The sequence below is a fragment of the Neoarius graeffei genome, chromosome 3 (assembly GCF_027579695.1).
Source record: "Neoarius graeffei isolate fNeoGra1 chromosome 3, fNeoGra1.pri, whole genome shotgun sequence".
NCBI classification, from domain to species: Eukaryota; Metazoa; Chordata; class Actinopteri; order Siluriformes; family Ariidae; genus Neoarius; species Neoarius graeffei.
Genome location: NC_083571.1, coordinates 109,764,877 through 109,785,466, shown reverse-complemented (window position 1 = coordinate 109,785,466; position 20,590 = coordinate 109,764,877). Strand labels below are relative to the sequence as shown.

General features: G+C 40.5%; 1 protein-coding gene across 2 annotated transcripts in view; it reads left to right on the top strand.

The window, feature by feature from the left end:
* The window catches only part of rnf8 (ring finger protein 8, E3 ubiquitin protein ligase), a 39,335-nt gene extending 27,199 nt beyond the window's left edge, over nucleotides 1-12,136 (top strand). For both annotated transcript variants that reach the window (XM_060917887.1, XM_060917888.1), the window contains exon 8: nucleotides 8,143-12,136. In XM_060917887.1, the coding sequence (XP_060773870.1) occupies nucleotides 8,143-8,243 (101 nt within the window). In that variant the 3' untranslated portion in view covers nucleotides 8,244-12,136. The remainder of the gene's footprint in view (nucleotides 1-8,142) is intronic.
* Nucleotides 12,137-20,590: the final 8,454 nt, after the last annotated feature.

Sequence of the window (20,590 nt, the reverse complement as noted above, 5' to 3'; positions counted from 1 at the left end):
CAGACAATGGTGTGGTTTCTTGATTATTTTGTAAAGCATGCGCTTAACTAGTCATTAACAGGAAAAGGTGTGTGATTTATCCTTTATCCACCCCGACTGTGCCATGCGAAGATGCATTCTGCGTCTTCAAAATTCCCCGAAGTCGGCACCGTGCTATCTGTAATCTAACTCTAAACAAACTGTAAGTTATACTGGTTAAAAGTAGGCCTATCTGAGAATGATTTTTTTTTTCCCCGTTTTGAGGTAGATTTTGGGGAAGGTATTTGTGAAGAAGGAATTAATCGCCTGTTCCAAATAGCCGCCTAGTCTCTAATACGCGCCGGGTCTCTTACGTGATTGAGACAAATAATCGCCCGGGCTATTATTTGGTATTTTACGGTATTTACATTACTCAGAAGCTGAACGGCCAATGGTTTTGTGATCTGTGTTTATGGCCAGAAAGCATTTGCCTGTAAGTAATTTATGTTAATCTGCCTCTCAGTAGTAATAATAATAATAATAATAAGAAGAAGAAATTATCTGACATGAATCTTCCTACATAAGCGAGAATATCTTTTTACAGTTAATGTATCAAATGGTAATCGTTAGCTTCTAAATGACGTTTCCCATAGATGTTAGCCTTAAGCTAACTGCTCATCTTTCATTTGTCCTGTACATAGCCTACTCTTTCTTGTGTTGTGTGATTATAATCCAAACATAGCTCAATCCAGATACACTTTGTATGTCAGTTTTACAGATAAATCTTCAGTAAATTCTTCATAAATCCACCAACGGACTCTGAAAGTTTATTGAAGAAGTTGTTAGCTATCTGCGTAGCTCGTTGCCACGCAACCAGGGAAGCACAGGCACGAGCGGGGGCAGAATAATCGTACTTTCTCGTAAGACGTTAGTTTGCCGTTAGTTTGTATTTGGTGTATAACCAATGTCTCATGTGTTGTGATTGGCCCCTGTATCGGCATTTGCTGAATGACAACCAATCCGTATTCACCTTCTTAAACCGCCTTCCCGCGCTACATGATTGGTTCTTTGCACGTGTGGAGCACTGCAGCAATACTCGTGCATGCAGTTTTGTATCAATCAAAATGCCGAATGTTATCGAGACTCGCGACGAAGCTAAAGTGCGTGAGAGAGATGCGGATCTGAAAAACAAGTTTCGATGGAAGCATGCAGAGTAAGAGAAAGGCCAAGGAGGAGTTAGACAGGGAGCAAAAGAAAGCAAGGCTGGAGCATGTGAAAAATCAAGAGGAGTTGGCTAAAAAGAGGGAGAGGACCAACAAGCTTTTAGCTCTTGCTGAAAAGCTCAAAATAAAGAAGAAATTTTCTGCACCATGAAACTGTAAATAGTTGTATATATTGTAAATAGACAAACACTTTATAGAACCAAAGGAAAAATGTATTCATAAATCATATAAACAGTTTGGGACTTGTACATGTATGAGGTAAGAATCTACAGCTTCTATCAAATTTGCACATTTTATATAAATACTAGTGATAAACCATTATTTAATATAGCAGTGAATGTGTTACCTTAGTTTGGATTTAGAGCAGCAAATTTGAAGTATCATGTTGGTGCTCACCTGGAATGTATATGCAGAATTTATCCCAAAAGGCCTATGTCAATGTTTCCTTTACATAGGTGTAGTTGATCTTTATCAAATGAAAGTTTAAGTAATGTATGTACTTGAAAGAGAGTTCTACTTTTGTACAAGTGTCAATTTTGTAAGCAAACAGGGTATGGTATTTCAACAACATTTGTAAAATTTTGATGATAAAATAAATGGTTTTTAGGGTAAAAAATCTCTAAAATCCATGAGTTCCCGGGGGCTTCGCCCCCTGGGCCCCCACCGGGGGCCTATGGCCCCCAGACCCCTGGCTAATTTTTCAGATTTTTTCATCACAAGCCACTCTCATCCCTGATTTGACCTCACAGTGACCTTGACCTTAGACCTTTTGATCTCAAAATCTAATCAGTTCATGTTTGTCCCAAAGCGCACAAATGGTGAAAGTTTGGCGAAATTCCTTTCATTAGCCTTTGAGATATCGTGTTCACAAGGTTTCGGGACGGATGGACGCACGGACAGACGGACAACCCGAAAACATAATGCCTCCTGCACCTTACGGTGACGGAGGCATAAAAACCTAATACAGTTGGAAGTCTGTGATTCGAATTCAGTAGCTTTCAGTCCACTAAAGAAAAATAATTGGGTGTCGGGGAAAAATCTTTTTATAACCTACACTTGAGAAATCTGAAAGGCAGTCTAGCTTTAAGCATGAAAAGCAATTCTACTAGTTCTGTGAAGCTTGTACACAAGTGGAACATTTGGCTGGTCCCCATGAAGGGCGGGAAAAAAAATTTATAGATAACAAACATGTAGCTTCACTTCTGTTTGAAACTTTAACAGTACCAAAGGAGATATTCGGGTACTAAGATTAAGGTTGCCACAGAAACTGTAGGAGTGGCCAGATCAACCATTTGGTACGCTTCTTAAAAAGAAAGAACGCACTAGTGAGCTCGGCAACACCATAAGGTCTGGAAGACCATGGTGGATGGGTAGGAGTGGCATCCCCCATCCAACATTAGCTACAGAAAGGAAAGTTGCCTACTCACCAATAAATAAAAATAATAATAATAATAATAATACCCCGTACTTTCGCCCGTAGTCAGCTGGGATAGGCTCCAGCTTGCCTGCGACCCTGTAGAAGGATAAAGCGGCTAGAGATAATGAGATGAGAATGAGAGATGAGATGAGATAATAATAATAATAACAACAATAATAAGGTGGCAGTCAAAAATTTGGAAAATGTTCTTTTGGGAATAGCAGGTTTTTTTTAAGGCTGCATGTCTGTCATTCTGTGTGTTTGTCTTTCTATAAAATTAGGCTTTTTTATAACATCGATCATTAACAGCCCGTTTATTTAGACTGTGGGATTGCACTCTTCTCTTCTGATGGACTTTTTTTCTCTCTTTCTCTAATGGGTGATGTGACTTAGAACCAATGTTGTAGTTGAGTCAGTAAACCTCAAGTCCAAGTCCAGTCTCGAGTCCCCAGTTTTCAAGTCCAAGTCATTTAAAGAGAATTTCGAGTCGGGTCCGAGAACAGGACTCCGCCCGCACCATGTGACAGTGGCTGTTGCTGCCTTTATGTGAAAGCGTCTCTGCTATTGTGTCGGACTAACGTTTCTGCTCGACTGCCCCATTTTAGTTAACAGGCTACAGATAAAAAGCTTGTTCATCGCTCAGCAAGCCCCGCCCACTATCAACAGAGCAATGAACATGGCGTGTCACTTCCTTCTCTGGGTGGAGTCTCGCCAAATGGCGATTGAAGTTCGAGGTCGTCCCCGTCGTCTCCTCGATAGTTCTTCTACTTATGGAACACATAACTGCGTTTTTTTCCCACTGCGCGAGAAGTCTGTATCAGCAAAGCGGACAATCCTAGGGGCGTTCTGTCCGGCCATTTTAGCGCCATTAACGTTAGTTTATTCCTGAACATGACGTATGAACTGGTGAATGTGCATTCTCTTGCATGAAATTAGTATAAAAAATTATCATAGATATAAATATCTTATGCCAAATTATTATGGCATGTTACAAAAAAATAAAGAAAAAATCCGCGTCCTCGTCTCCAATTTACGAATCTGAGTCATCGGTGCTCAAGTCAAGTTACGAGTCCTTAAAATTAGGGTACGAGTCGGACTCGAGTGCTACAAGTCTGCTTAGAACCTACGTTTGTTTGTTTATAGCTAAACTCCGTATACCACCACAATTGATTTGAAATCAATCAATCAAGATGTGATTGCATTAAAGCTGAAATTCTACACTTCATGGTGTGCAACATAAATATCACCTCAACTGTTTAGGAATTGCAGCCATTTTTTATTTACACATAGCACCTCCATTTTCACAGGTTCAAAAGTAACTGGACAATCGTCTGACGTGCAGCTTCATGGCCAGTTATGGCCTGTTTCCTCTTTCATTATAAATAAAGGAGAGAAAAGGTCTGGAGTTCATTCCAAGTGTTGAATTTGCATTTAGCAGTTTTCATAAGGAACTTTCATTTCAGGGCGGCACGGTGGTGTAGTGGTTAGCGCTGTCGCCTCACAGCAAGAAGGTCCGGGTTCGAGCCCCGTGGCCGGCGAGGGCCTTTCTGTGCGGAGTTTGCATGTTCTCCCCGTGTCCGCGTGGGTTTCCTCCGGGTGCTCCGGTTTCCCCCACAGTCCAAAGACATGCAGGTTAGGTTAACTGGTGACTCTAAATTGACCGTAGGTGTGAATGTGAGTGTGAATGGTTGTCTGTGTCTATGTGTCAGCCCTGTGATGACTTGGCGACTTGTCCAGGGTGTACCCCGCCTTTCGCCCGTAGTCAGCTGGGATAGGCTCCAGCTTGCCTGCGACCCTGTAGAAGGATAAAGCGGCTAGAGATAATGAGAATGAGAACTTTCATTTCAATATGCAGTCCAAAAAGGTGTCCATGCAAGTGAAGGAAGCAATCGTTAGGGTGAAAAAAAAACAACCGATCTATCGGAGAGATTGCAGAAACCATAGGAGTGGCCAGATCAACCATTTAATATAATTTTACAAAGAAGGAATAAACTGGTGAGTTCGGCAACACCAAAAGGCCTGGAAGACCACAGAAGACAGCTAAAGTGGATGATCATTGTAGTATTTCCTTGGTGGGGAAAAAGAGAACCCCTTCACAAATCTCTTCAAGTCAAGAACACTCTCGAGGAGGGAGGGATATAATTGTCCAAGTCTCTAATCTAAGACGCCTTTATTGAATGTAAATGCAGAGGGTTTACCTCAAGATGGAAACCTTGAGTAACACTCAAGAACAGAAAGATGAGCTTCGGCTTTTCTAGAAGCCTGCCCAGGCCCAGAACAAAATTCTTTGGACAGATGAAGCCAAGATTAACTTGTACCAGGATGATGGGGAGAAGGAAAGGAAGCGCTTATGATCAAAAGTATACCTCATCTGTCAAACATGGTGGACATAGGCATGTATGGCTGCCAGTGGAACTGGGTCATTGGTGTCACTCAGTGCGTTTACATGCACATAGAGAGAATCGAATTTCTGCCGTTGCTCGACTGAAATCGAAGTTCAAAATGCCATGTATACACCTTAATTCGGCTGAAATTGAACCGAACTTGATTTCTCGGAATCGAGCTACACGACCTAGATTATGCGATTTCTGCCGAGCTACTTAGTGCATGTATACCCTATTGAGCTACGTATTCGAGCTACTTACTTCAGCACTGCCCCTTCCGGGAGTGACGAGACCACAAGGGAAACACAACAGCCTCGGTCGGCATGACAACGAATCATGACAACGGCATGAATCTTTTCTTTTTGTGGCATTGTTTGCACTGTTAAAATTTAGCTCACTTACTGTATCACCAAATACATCTGTACAGCTGTTGCATAGCTGTGAATTGTGTACATAAACAAGTCACTGTATTTGTGTGTGTGTCCAACATCTGAAGAATGTCAATAAAAGCAAAACAGTTGAACTTTGTGTGTTTATTAAGACATAAGTTAAATTGTAAGCAAAAAAAAAATATTTTTTTGTAAGCAAAAAATGGACTTTAGAAAAATATTATTGTGCAAAATAAGTTGTCTTACAAAACAGTGGTCTGCGCCGGACAGTTTGTAGCCATACAGTCTGTTAGAGCAAGCCTAACAGCTTGAACACGGAACTGCCAGTGTTGCCAGATTGGGGGTTTTAAGTGCATTTTAGCGGATTTGAACATGTTTTGGGCTGGAATACGTCAGCAGTATCTGGCAACACTATAGCTCTTCTTCATGACGACAACCGGAAGTGTACCAACACGATGGGGCGTGTAGCGTCACGTGTGGCTCAGGTGCACAATGCACCTTGCACAATAGCCCGATTTCACTTGTGCATGTAGGATTGGATTTCTCTGGCACCCCTGCTGGGACCCTTTGCTCGATTACCGACAGCAGCTCGATTTGGACGTGCATGTAAACGTACTGACTGTGTGTGTGAAAATTCCAGGAGAACACCAGTTATAGAAATATTCAGTTCAGCTCATCTGGCACCAAAGATCTCTTTCTGACGTCTCACTTTTCCACATTCTGACGGTTGACGTAAACGTAACCCAAAGCTACTGGCCTGTATCTACATGAGTTTATGCATTGCACTGCTGCCACATGATTGGCTGATTTGGATAATTGCATGAATAAGTAGATGAACAGGTATTCATAATAAAGCAGTCTGTGACTGTGTATATAAATATTCTCCATCTTTTTGAACTGCTGTGTCACAGGGCAGGACAACACACTTGAAGAAAAGTGCTAACTGCCCTCTTCCACATACGAACATTGTACAGTGGTGCTTGAAAGTTTGTGAACCCCTTAGAATTTTCAATATTTCTGCATAAATATGACGTAAAACATCAGATTTTTGCACGAGTCCTAAAAGTAGATAAAGAGAACCCAGTTAAACAAATGAGACAAAAATATTATACTTGGTCATTTATTTATTGAGGAAAATGATCCAATATTACATATCTGTGAGTGGCAAAAGTATGTGAACCTCTAGGATTAGCAGTTAATTTGAAGGTGAAATTAGAGTCAGGTGTTTTCAATCAATGGGATGACAATCAGGTGTGCGTGGGCACCCTGTTTTATTTAAAGAACAGGGATCTATCAAAGTCTGATCTTCACACCACATGTTTGTGGAAGTGTATCATGGCATGAACAAAGGAGATTTCTGAGGACCTCAGGAAAAGTGTTGCTGTTGCTCATCAGGTTGGAAAAGGTTATAAAACCACCTCTAAAGAGTTTGGACTCCACCAATCCACAGTCAGACAGATTTTGTACAAATGGAGGAAATTCAATACCATTGTTACCCTCCCCAGGAGTGGTCGACCAACAAAGATCACTCCAAGAGCAAGGCGTGTAAGAGTCGGTGAGGTCACAAAGGACCCCAGGGTAACTTCTAAGCAACTGAAGGCCTCTCTCACATTGGCTAATGTTCATGAGTCCACCATCAGGAGAACACTGAACAACAATGGTGTGCATGGCAGGGTTGCAAGGAGAAAGCCGCTGCTCTCCAAAAAGAACATTGCTGCTGGTCTGCAGTTTGCTAAAGATCACGTGGACAAGCCAGAAGGCTATTGGAAAAATGTTTTATGGACGGATGAAACCAAAATAGAACTTTTTGGTTTAAATGATTAGCGTTATGTTTGGAGAAATGAAAACGCTGCATTCCAGCATAAGAACCTTATCCCATCTGTGAAACATGGTGGTGGTAGTATCATGGTTTGGGCCTGTTTTGCTGCATCTGGGCCAGGACGGCTTGCCATCATTGATGGAACAATGAATTCTGAATTATACCAGCGAATTCTAAAGGAAAATGTCAGGACATCTGTCCATGAACTGAATCTCAAGAGAAGGTGGGTCATGCAGCAAAACAACGACCCTAAGCACACAAGTCGTTCTACCAAAGAATGGTTAAAGAAGAATAAAATTTTGGAATGGCTAAGTCAAAGTCCTGACCTTAATCCAGTGGAAATGTTGTGGAAGGACCTGAAGCGAGCAGTTCATGTCATGAAACCCACCAACATCCCAGAGTTGAAGTTGTTCTGTACGGAGGAACGGGCTAAAATTCCTCCAAGCCGGTGTGCAGGACGGAGCAACAGGAACCGCAAACGTTTAGTTGCAGTTATTGCTGCACAAGGGGGTCACACCAGATACTGAAAGCAAAGGTTCACATACTTTTGCCACTCACAGATATGTAATATTGGATCATTTTCCTCAATAAATAAATGACCAAGTATAATATTTTTGTCTCATTTGTTTAACTGGGTTCTCTTTATCTACTCCTAGATCTTGTGTGAAAATCTGATGTTTTAGGTCACATTTATGCAGAAATGTAGAAAATTCTAAAGCGTTCCTAAACTTTCAAGCACCACTGTACATGAGCTCACAGATGCCCATGATTGCCATGATTTTAGACTCCATTTAACAAGATTAAAAATCTGCAATTGTTCATTGATTTCTGGATGTTAGACCCCAGCAACTCATACGAAGCTACTTCTGTCCAAATATACCTACAGTGTAATTCAGATATGCTAAAATATAAACAATAGTGTAAAAGACTTTGTCTGTCTGGGTTTTCACAGGTCGGCGCAAAGCACCTTCTGTCGGACTGGTTGTGATCCAGGACGATAGTGACAGCGATCCATCGGTTCAACCATCCAACACGGCAAAGGCAACCTGGTGAAGCCCTCTGTGACTCAGTAGTATCAGTGTGTATGAACGATAAGATGAATGTGAAATGTACAGCTATGAGTTTGTTGCTGTTTTGTAGATAATTGTCTTACTTGTGAGTTTTTTTTTTTTTTCTTTCTGTTGAACAATAAATAAGATTTATTAGATTATCACTCAGATATTCCACTTTGGATAACTGGTGATGTCATCGAATGGTTTTTATCTCACACGTGTATTTGTTTGGTCGGTCAGTTCTTTATTGTTCTGGAATATTGCACCTACTCATGTGCTGATGCTCAGCAATACAGTTATTAGGCCCTTATTTCACCATTCTCCCTGTAATCTGTTCATGGCAAGGATGTGTAGGCATTAGGCTGGGCTGGGGTGGGGTTTTGGGAGACAACAACCCAACAGGTTATAGGTTCCATGAAAAAATTGACTGGCAAACCTGTTCCTGTGACTATAATTGAATTATATTTGTCTAACACTAGGGGGCAGCAGATTCATTTCTTTGACGTAGCCATCCTTCATGTACTAGTGCATCTCAAAAAAATTAGAATACCATGAAAAAGTTCCTTTTTTTTCATAATTTAATTCATAAAGGTAAACTTTCATATATTCTATATTCATTACATGTAAAGTGAAATATTTAAAGCCTTTTTTGTTTTAATTTTGATGATTATGGCTTATAGCTCATGAAAATCAGAAATCCAGTATCTCAAATTATTAGAATATTCCCGAAGATCAATCAAAAAAATGATTTACAATACAGAAATGTCCAACTTCTGAAAAGTATATTCATTTATACACTCAATACTTGGTCGAGGCTCCTTTACCATGAATTACTGCATCAATGCAGTGTGGCAGGGAGGTGATCAGTCTGTGGCACTGCTGAGGTGTTATTGAAGCCCAGGTTGCTTTGATAATGGCCTTCAGCATATCTGAATTTTTGGGTCGGGTGTTTCTCATCTTCCTCTTGACAATACCCCATAGATTCTCTATGGGGTTCAGGTCAGGCAAGTTGGCTGGCCAATCAAACACAGTAATACCATGATCAGCAAACCATTTGGTAGTAGTTTTGGCACTGTAGGTAGGTGCTAAGTCCTGCTGGAAAAGGAAATCAGCATCTCCAAAAAGCTCGCCAGCAGATGGAAGCATGAAGTGCTCTAAAATCTCCTGGTAGATGGCTGTGTTGACTTTGGACTTGATAAAATACAGTGGACCAACACCAGCAGATGACATGGCACCCCAAATCATCACAGACTGTGGAAACTTCACACTGGGCTTCAAACACCTTGGATTCTGTGCCTCTCTACTCTTCCTCCAGACTCTAGAACCGTGATTTCCAAATTAAATGCAAAATGTACTTTCATCTGAAAAGAGGACTTTGGAACAGTCCATTTCTTTCTCTCCTTAGCCCAGATAAGACACTTCTGACATTGTCTCTGGCTCAGGAGTAGCTTGATATTAGGAATGCAAAAGTTGTATCCCCTTTCTTGAAGATGTCTGTTCGTGATGGGTCTTGATACACTGGCACCAGCCTCAGTCCACTCCTCGTGAAGCTCTCCCAAGTTCTTGAATCAACTTTTCTTGACAATCCTCTCAAGACTGCGGCCATCCCTGTTGCTTGTGCGCCTTTTCCAGCCACCCTTTTCAGCAATGACCTTTTGTGGCTTACCCTCCTTGTGGAGGACATCAGTGATCATCTTCTGGACAACAGTCAAGTCAGCAGTCTTCCTCATGATTGTGGTTGTGTGTACTGAATTAGACCGAGAGATACACTGTGTTCATGCTGTTTTACTCAAACTCGAAATGAAATATTCTAATATTTTGAGATGTTTTTTTTTTGTACTGTATGCCATACTGATTAAAATAGAAAAATGCTTGAAACATTTTAGTTTGTGTAATGAGTCTATAATATATAACATTTTCACTTTCTTAAATAACTGATGGAAAATATTTAACTTTTTCACAATATTCTAATTTTTTGAGATGCACTAGTATATGACCTGACTATAGGCACAAACATAACCCCAGGATTGGAGAACACGGAGTGAGAGAAGGAATTTGACCACAGTTGTTGTGGTTGTTCCTCGCCACTAGCTTTTTTTTTTTAATTAACAGAAATTAATTTCATTATCTAACATTTTTTACAGAATGAATTATGTTGTGATGTTAAAGGAGAGCTGAAGTCATTTTTAAACTTGCTTTATTTCTTAATTAACGTGTTATTCAATTATGTTTTCGGTTTTAGTAACCTTATATTGTGACTTGTATTGACAACTAATTTCAATTAAATATTATACTTATCGGCCTGTTCGGTTTTTAGCCGTGTTGAATTTAGTTCGTTTGGTCCATGGCAGGCGTCACTTATCCGCGCGATCTTCACAAGACTTGTGCGAGACTTCGAAACGTGACGTGTCAGCCAGGTGTCCGTGCCGCCATTTTGAAAACTGTTTTCTAAATGAAATATTGCACAAAAACGAGTTTAAATGACGATTACTGCCTACTTTTTTCAAACTTTCCTGGTTGCTATCAAAACAAACAAAACATCTGGCTTGATCACATCAGCATTCGAAAGAGGGCGCGCGCGTCTTTTGACAACGTTGGCAGACGTCGGTCACTTTTGATTTCTGCTGTATGTTTTACTTCTGTCCTACGATGTATCACACAGGTCTCAACGAATTTTCATTTACGGCTATTACTCTGACATATGGACTGATATATATATTTATTACAGAGCATATTTCAAACACTCAACTTGCTGTAGCAGTGACAAAATAGCGATCAAAAATGCATTCCTATGTTTAGTAAAATGAGAAATAGAATTTTGATAAATTTGCCTTCAGTTCTCCTGTAAAGCTAGACGGCCTTTCGATTTCATAAAATCGGTGAAATTTAGTTCCCTCTGAAATTTGATCAATATAATGTGCATGAAATCGCTCGCTTCATGCTGTCAGTCCGTGTGCGCATGCGTGGATTTACCACCTCCTTTTGGGTTTTACAGCAGCTGGCATCCACAGTGTTGCATTACTGCCATCTACAGGTTTACCTTGGAACTGTCAGTGCACGCTCAATCATTCTGTCACTAAACGAACAGCTGATCACACCGAGGTGCTCGCTGACCGCCGATATTTATTAGTTTGGTCCCATGTTTCCTTTCTTTCGTATATAACAATGTCTTTTTCTTCCTGCTTTCCGTTACTGTAGTCGGTCTTTCACATTTCATTCGCACACTCGCGTCCTCCGTTTTTCTCTCCTGTTTCAAATTTGTATCCCACAATGCCTTGCGCGAACAGGGAAAGCCCACCACGTCATGCATGTTGTAGTATCTTGAATTGGATCATGGTGAAGCAGAAAAAATAGCGGAGAATTTAGGGTCACGTGGCCCTCAATTCATTGTTCTATTTAAAAAAATAAAATTGGAAGTCTGTGATTCGATTTTAGTAGCTTTCGGTCCACTAAACAAAAATAATTGGGTGTTGGGGGAAAATTCTTTTTATGACCTATACTTAAAATCTGAAAGGCCGTCTACCTCTGCCCTCTCTAATGCTTGAAATGTTGATTTTTTTTTTTTAACAAATTCATCAGAAAAAATTCTCAGAATGTCATCCTTGATGACCATGTCATCACTCAGAACAACTTTTAGAGTGTAGAAGCCGTCTTGGTGGTGTACTTCCACAGAAATGGGGGGAAATGGCATGGCATAGAGTCACAATGGTACAGAATCGCATGGCATAGAACGAAAATATTGTCATCAAGAAATTAAGATCATATGAATAGCCAAGTTTAGCTTCATGGGTTTTTGCTAAAACGGGTTAAAAGCTGCCAATTTTTTTTCTCTCTAATTATTACTGTATTGACGTGAATGCATATGAATTTTATGATAAAAATAATATTCTATAATGTGTGGTCTGTAAGAACTACCAGGAAAGGTTTCCAACTGGAACAAACCAGCACCAAATCAAGGCTACAACTCCAACAGGTTGCATTGACATGATCTTACGTATAGTTGGTATTAACCTAATATCAATCTAGACTTTTAGATATGTTGTAAAGGTGTTGTAAAAATGATTAGGCCTGGGATAGGGGATACATAATGCATGTTATCGGTCTTGTTGACGGTTGGGACTTGTTCTCTCTCAGGTACAGATACAGTGATGATATTGGGTGATCTTTTTCTATTTTATTTTTCTTCTTCTGACTGACTTGGTAAATATTTGGTACGGTATCCTCGGAACACTGGGCACTAGTCAGGAATACACCCTGAATGGGACACAAAGCATCATGCACATATTCACAATTCTGTGTCACCAAACCACCTCCTGGTAGGAGTTTCGAGGAAACCCAAGAACCTGGAGGAAACTCACACTGACGCTGGGAGAATGTCCAAAACTCCCTGCCAGTAGCTCAGGATCAAACCAGGAACCCTGAAGTGTTGAACACCCACTGTACATGCACACGAAACGCAACATGACATTGAAGGTAAACATGTGATGATTTAAGCATGTAGCATGCATGATCCTGAACTGAAGGCGATTTAACAATTATTCCACAAAATCCAGTTGTACATGAGCTGATTGCCAACTCAGTGTTATGTGCCTCATCGGCTATACAGTGGTGCTTGAGAGTTTGTGAACCCTTTAGAATTTTCTATATTTCTGCATAAATATGACCTAAAACATCATCAGATTTTCACACAAGTCCTAAAAGAGATCCCAGTTACAGAGATGAGAGAAAAATATTACACTTGGTCATTTATTTATTGAAGAAAATGATCCAATATTACATATCTGTGAGTGGCAAAAGTATGTGAACCTCTAGGGTTAGCAGTTAATTTGAAGGTGAATTTAGAGTCAGGTGTTTTCAATCAATGGGACGACAGTCAGGTGTGAGTGGGCACCCTGTTTTATTTAAAGAACAGGGATCTATCAAAGTCTGATCGACCAACACGTTTGTGGAAGTGTATCATGGCACGAACAAAGGAGATTTCTGAGGACCTCAGAAAAAGCGTTGTTGATGCTCATCAGGCTGGAAAAGGTTACAAAACTATCTCTAAAGAGTTTGGACTCCACCAATCCACAGTCACAGATTGTGTACAAATGGAGGAAATTCAAGACCATTGTTACCCTCCCCAGGAGTGGTCGACCAAAAAAGATCGCTCCAAGAGCAAGGCGTGTAATAGTCAGCGAGGTCACAAAGGACCCCAGGGTAACTTCTAAGCAACTGAAGGCCTTTCTCACATTGGCTAATGTTCATGAGTCCACCATCAGGAGAACACTGAACAACAATGGTGTGCATGGCAGGGTTGCAAGGAGAAAGCCACTGCTCTCCAAAAAGAACATTGCTGCTGGTCTGCAGTTTGCTAAAGATCACGTGGACAAGCCAGAAGGCTATTGGAAAAATGTTTTGTGGACGGATGAGACCAAAATAGAACTTTTTGGTTTAAATGACAAGCGTTACGTTTGGAGAAAGGAAAACACTGCATTCCAGCATAAGAACCTTATCCCATCTGTGAAACATGATTCAAGATTCAAGATGTTTATTTGTCATATACACAGTAACAGACACAGCGGTTTATTATTATTGGGTAATGAAATTCTTATTTTGCAACTACCCGACCAAAACTATGCTTACTAATATAAAAAGAAATTTATATAAAGTGCATATGCAATGCAAAATATAAAAGTAGAATGAAAATAAACAATTTTAAAAAATTATGGTGGTAGTATCATGGTTTGGGCCTGTTTTGCTGCATCTGGGCCAGGACGGCTTGCTGTCATTGATGGAACAATGAATTGTGAATTATACCAGCGAATTCTAAAAGAAAATGTCAGGACCTCTGTCCATGAACTGAATCTCAAGAGAAGGTGGGTCATGCAGCAAGACAACGACCCTAAGCACACAAGTCGTTCTACCAAAGAATGGTTAAAGAAGAATAAAGTTAATGTTTTGGAATGGCCAAGTCAAAGTCCTGACATTAATCCAATGGAAATGTTGTGGAAGGACCTGAAGCGAGCAGTTCATATCAGGAAACCCACCAACATCCCAGAGTTGAAGCTGTTCTGTACGGAGGAACAGGCTAAAATTCCTCCAAGCCGGTGTGCAGGACTGATCAACAGTTACCGCAAACGTTTAGTTGCAGTTATTGCTGCACAAGGGGGTCACACCAGATACTGAAAGCAAAGGTTCACATACTTTTGCCACTCACAGATATGTAATATTGGATCATTTTCCTCAATAAATAAATGACCAAGTACAATATTTTTGTCTCATTTGTTTAACTGGGTTCTCTTTATCTACTTTTAGGACTTGTGTGAAAATCTGATGTTGTTTTAGGTCGTATTTATGCAGAAATATGGAAAATTCTAAAGCGTTCCCAAACTTTCAAGCACCACTGTACATGAGCTCACAGATGCCCATGATTGCCATGATTTTAGACTCCATTTAACAAGATTAAAAATCTGCAATTGTTCATTGATTTCTGGATGTTAAACCCCAGCAACTCATACGAAGCTACTTCTGTCCAAATATACCTACAGTGTAATTCAGATATGCTAAAATATAAACAATAGTGTAAAAGACTTTGTCTGTCTGGGTTTTCACAGGTCGGCGCAAAGCACCTTCTGTCGGACTGGTTGTGATCCATCGGTTCAACCATCCAACACGGCAAAGGCAACCTGGTGAAGCCCTCTGTGACTCAGTAGTATCAGTGTGTATGAACGATAAGATGAATGTGAAATGTACAGCTATGAGTTTGTTGCTGTTTTGTAGATAATTGTCTTACTTGTGAGGGTTTTTTTTCTTTCTGTTGAACAATAAATAAGCTTTATTAGATTATCACTCAGATATTCCACTTTGGATAACTGGTGATGTCATCAAATGTTTTTTACCTCTCACACGTGTATTTGTTTGGTCAGTCAGTTCTTTATTGTTCTGGAATATTGCACCTACTCATGTGCTGATGCTCAGCAATACAGTTATTAGGCCCGTATTTCACCACTCTCCCTGTAATCTGTTCATGGCAAGGATGTGTAGGCATTAGGCTGGGGTGGGGTTTTGGGAGTCAACAACCCAACAGGTTATAGGTTCCATGAAAAAATTGACTGGCAAACCTGTTCCTGTGACTATAATTGAATTATATTTGTCTAACACTAGGGGGCAGCAGATTAATTTCTTTGATGTAGCCATCCTTCGTGTATATGACCTGACTATAGGCACAAACGTAACCCCAGGATTGGAGAACACAGAGTGAGAGAAGGAATTTGACCACAGTTGGTGTGGTTGTTCCTAGCCACTAACTTTTTTTTTTTATTAACAGAAATTAATTTCAGTATCTAACATTTTTTACAGAGTGAATTATGTTGTGATGTTAAAGGTGAGCTGAAGTCATTTTTAAACTTGCTTTATTTCTTAATTAACGTGTTATACAATTACGTTTTCGGTTTTAGTAACCTTATATCGTGACTCGCATGTAATATTGGATCATTTTCCTCAATAAATAAATGACCAAGTATAATATTTTTGTCTCATTTGTTTAACTGGGTTCTCTTTATCTACTTTTAGGACTTGTGTGAAAATCTGATGTTTTAGGTCATATTTATGCAGAAATATAGAAAATTCTAAAGGGTTCGCAAACTTTCAAGCACCACTGTAAGCCATGTACAATGAGATTGAGTGGAATAACCATTTTATTCTATCCACATTCACTGGATTTTGAGAAATGGAGTATTTTTATTTTTTGCAAACTCAATAAATAAAAACTTTATACAAAATGTCCAACAAAATCATTTCCGCTTAGAATGTAAGCAAGCTGGTGAAATAACAGTAGCAATTTGTGAAAAATGCGATAATTCTTGAAAAAAAGATGTTCTCTACTGACGGTGTTAGGGTCCACCCAGTCGGAAACGGTCAATCGGTCAACTTACTTCTCGGGACCCCCGCCCTTGTACCACCCAGACGTCTGGGACGGAACACCACAAAAAAACAGAGAACCAGAGATCGGTTTAACTGCTGTTTATTCACAGTATTCTCGCCAAAGATGAAAGATTACAAACACCTTTTATAACAAATTATAATCTCTCTAAACGGCTATTGTGTCTGTTGAATGTGTGTGTGTGTGTGTTTTGTATGTGACCTCAGAGAGGGGTGTGTGTGTCTCTATGGGAGGGTGTGAGTAAGTGACATCATTTTAATATCTGTGTCTATGTGTATGTGTGTGTGTGTGAGCAGGTCACATTTTAATTACATCACTGTTTTGATGGAATGTTCAGATGTATGTGTGTGTGGTTGACTTGCGAGCAAGTGAGCAGCTTGATCTTGGGGCAGGTCAAATAATCATAACATAACATATTTCTGATCATATGACATGATAGCAAGGTACAAACAGATTTTAAAGGTCATTGCTTACGCACATACGGAATTTTTCAACAAAGATATGTTATAAGAAAGTAAACAAAAATAAGAACAAACCTAAACAAAGACAAGCAAATCTCATATCAAAACAAGCAAAATGTTCCCAAACATTGTCCAGCCGAGACAGAAGGTCATTTTAACTGAACAGAAATTAATCCTTAATTTTGTCACCATTTTAATAAATTAAATAAATAAATAAATAAATAAAGAATAATACTTATATAAACCTAACAGACGGTATATGAGCTGATATCCTAGTAGTAGAGTAGCCAATCAGAGTGTGCGATTGCTCATATTCAGTGAATGTGGATAGAATAAAAAACGATATACGCTAACTTTATACATGGTTGCTTGAATTTTTGTGGTTAGGGAAAAAAATCAGATTTCATTATTTTTTCTTTGAACTATCACTTGAATGAAAATGCTGACTTTAATGGTTTGATGATGATGATGATGATGATGCACTTGATTCATAAAGCACTTTTCTTACATATAGTAGCTCAAAGTGCAGTGCAATCAAGTAGTAAAATTAAATTAATGAGCAGATGAACACTGCTAGTGTCCAGGATGTCAAACAGCATTTATTTAGGGGTATTTTTTGTACAATAGTGTGATGGAAAATCTTTCAAAAGGCTCCACGTGATTTTTTTTCATGCTTCTGGGGGGGAAAAAACCCCAACTATAAAGGTGCGGAAATGTCTGTCATATAAAAACCCACAAGTGAAGCAAAAAACCTGGGAGAGAAGTCGTGTGAAAATCACCTGACACGGCAGAAAACCGCAGCTCACACTTTAATCCTGTTAGGTTATTTTTAACACGGCAGCCCTTTTGAACTAACTGTGTGCAATTCACAGGATGTGTATGAGCTTTCAGTTCATTTCCCTTCTCACCTTTTTCTAGATGTTTCATATGCAAAGTAGTGAAACACAAGCAATATGGAAGTGGTTTCATCTCTGGAAAGGACACTTTACACTCATGGTGGCTTTTACAATGCTTTCATGCTTCATGATGTGTGTTATTTATTAAAAGCCCATTAAAACGTGCCGACTGAAAGGACAAGTTATAAATGTTATAGTTTCTTGATCAGGAACATTTTTGACCTCGTTTTGTTTTGGGTCGCATCTCTGAACTAACTGAATGGCATTGGTGCAAAATATTACTATTGTTCTTATAATAAATATAACACTGAGTGTATATTCAATCTACAGCAGTTAAAACAAACCAATCTAAAGTGTAAAAGTGAACAAAATAAAAATCTCTCATCTCATTATCTCTAGCTGCTTTATCCTGTTCTACAGGGTCGCAGGCAAGCTGGAGCCTATCCCAGCTGACTACGGGCGAAAGGCGGGGTACACCCTGGACAAGTCGCCAGGTCATCACAGGGCTGACACATAGACACAGACAACCATTCACACTCACATTCACACCTATGGTCAATTTATGACCCTTTTCCACTACCCTTTTTCAGCTCACTTCAGCTCACTTCAGCCCGGCACGGCTCGCGTTTCGACTATCTAAGAACAGCACGACTCAGCTCGCTTCAGCCCTGCTCAGCCCCCAAAACTCGCACAGTTTTGGAGTGGGGCTGAAGCGAGCCAAACCGAGCCGAGTGGGGCTAGGGGAGTGAGCAGACACTCCCCTGTGCACTGATTGGTGAGGAGGAGTGTCCTCACATGCCCACACATGCCCCGCGAGCACGCTGGGATCTGTAAACACTGTAAACCCGGAAGAATAATAATTACGAATTACGAGAATTTCTGAAGCCTTATGCGCCTCGCCTCATCTATACGCTCTTGCCAGTATCTGTTGGCGTTGTCGGTGACAACAAACCACAGCACCAAGACCAGCAACACTAACGACTCCATGTGCTCCATGTTTATTGTTTACTATCCGGGTCGTGAGACTACTGCTTAAAAGATCACTGATGTCACTGTTTGCGCCGCCTAATGACATCACCTGACGTCCACCCACTTTCGCTAACTCCACCCAATGTGTCCACCCAGCACGGTTCAGCGCGGTTGTAGTCGAAATGCAACTCCAACAGCCCCACTCAGCTCGACTCAGCCCAACTCAGCCGCGTTGGTAGTGGAAAAGCGGCATTAGAGTCACCAGTTAACCTAACCTGCATGTCTTTGGACTGTGGGGGAAACCGGAGCACCCGGAGGAAACCCACGCGGACACGGGGAGAACATGCAAACTCCGCACAGAAAGGCCCTCGCCGGCCACGGGGCTCGAACCCGGACCTTCTTGCTGTGAGGCGACAGCGCTAACCACTACACCACGGTGCCGCCCCAAAATAAAAATCATAAACCACTATACTATTTGATCAGTGTAATCAAACCTTTTTTAGGATTGCTGGGAAAGGATTTTTGTTGGGTTGTTTTTAGATATTTGTGCTGGTGTTATCCATTAAGCTCCTTTTGTTATGCAGTTGAACCAGTTGGAAAAGGTTCTCTCCCAGCTGGACCAGCTCAGCGTGTGTTTTGGCAGCTGGTAGTAGTTTAGATGTTTCCGCAGGGAACTGATCTGGGTTTGTTTGTTTGAATTAAATTATACAGTGGTGCTTGAAAGTTTGTGAACCCTTTAGAATTTTCAATATTTCTGCATAAATATGACCTAAAACATCATGAGATTTTCACACAAGTCCTAAAAGTAGATAAAGAGAACCCAGTTAAACAAATGAGACAAAAATATTATACTTGGTCATTTATTTATTGAGGAAAATGATCCAATATTACATATCTGTGAGTGGCAAAAGTATGTGAACCTTTGCTTTCAGTATCTGGTGTGACCCCCTTGTGCAGCAATAACTGCAACTAAACGTTTGCGGTAACTGTTGATCAGTCCTGCACACTGGCTTGGAGGAATTTTAGCCTGTTCCTCCGTACAGAACAGCTTCAACTCTGGGATGTTGTTGGGTTTCCTCACATGAACTGCTCGCTTCAGGTCCTTCCACAACATTTCCACTGGATTAAGGTCAGGACTTTGACTTGGCCATTTCAAAACATTAACTTTATTCTTCTTTAACCATTCTTTGGTAGAACGACTTGTGTGCTTAGGGTCGTTGTCTTGCTGCATGACCCACCTTCTCTTGAGATTCAGTTCATGGACAGATGTCCTGATATTTTCCTTTAGAATTCGCTGGTAGAATTCAGAATTGATTGTTCCATTAATGTTGGCAAGCCATCCTGGCCCAGATGAAGCAAAACATGCCCAAACCATGATACTACCACCACCATGTTTCACAGATGGGATAAGGTTCTTATGCCGGAATGCAGTGCTTTCCTTTCTCCAAACATGACGCTTCTCATTTAAACCAAAAAGTTCTATTTTGGTTTCATCCGTCCACAAAACATTTTTCCAATAGCCTTCTGGCTTGTCCACGTGATCTTCAGCAAACTGCAGACGAGCAGCCATGTTCTTTTTGGAGAGCAGTGGCTTTCTCCTTGCAACCCTGCCATGCACACCATTGTTGTTCAGTGTTCTCCTAATGGGGGAGTCATGAACATTAACATTAGCCAATGTGAGAGAGGCCTTCAGGCTACGTTTACATTAGACCGTATCTGTCTCGTTTTCTTTGCGGATGCACTGTCCGTTTACATTAAACCACCTGGAAAAGCCGGGAAACGGGAATCCGCCAGCGTCCACGTATTCAATCCAGATCATATCTGGTCCGGTGCTGTGTAAACATTGAGATATGCGAATACGCTGTGCTGAGCTCTAGCTGGCGTCCTCATTGGACAACGTCACTGTGACATCCACCTTCCTGATTCGCTGGCGTTGGTCATGTGACGCGACTGCTGAAAAACGGCGCGGACTTCCGCCTTGTATCACCTTTCATTAAAGAGTATAAAAGTATGAAAATACTGCAAATACTGATGCAAATACTGCCCATTGTGTAGTTATGATTGTCTTTAGGCTTGCCATCCTTCCACTTGCAAGTAG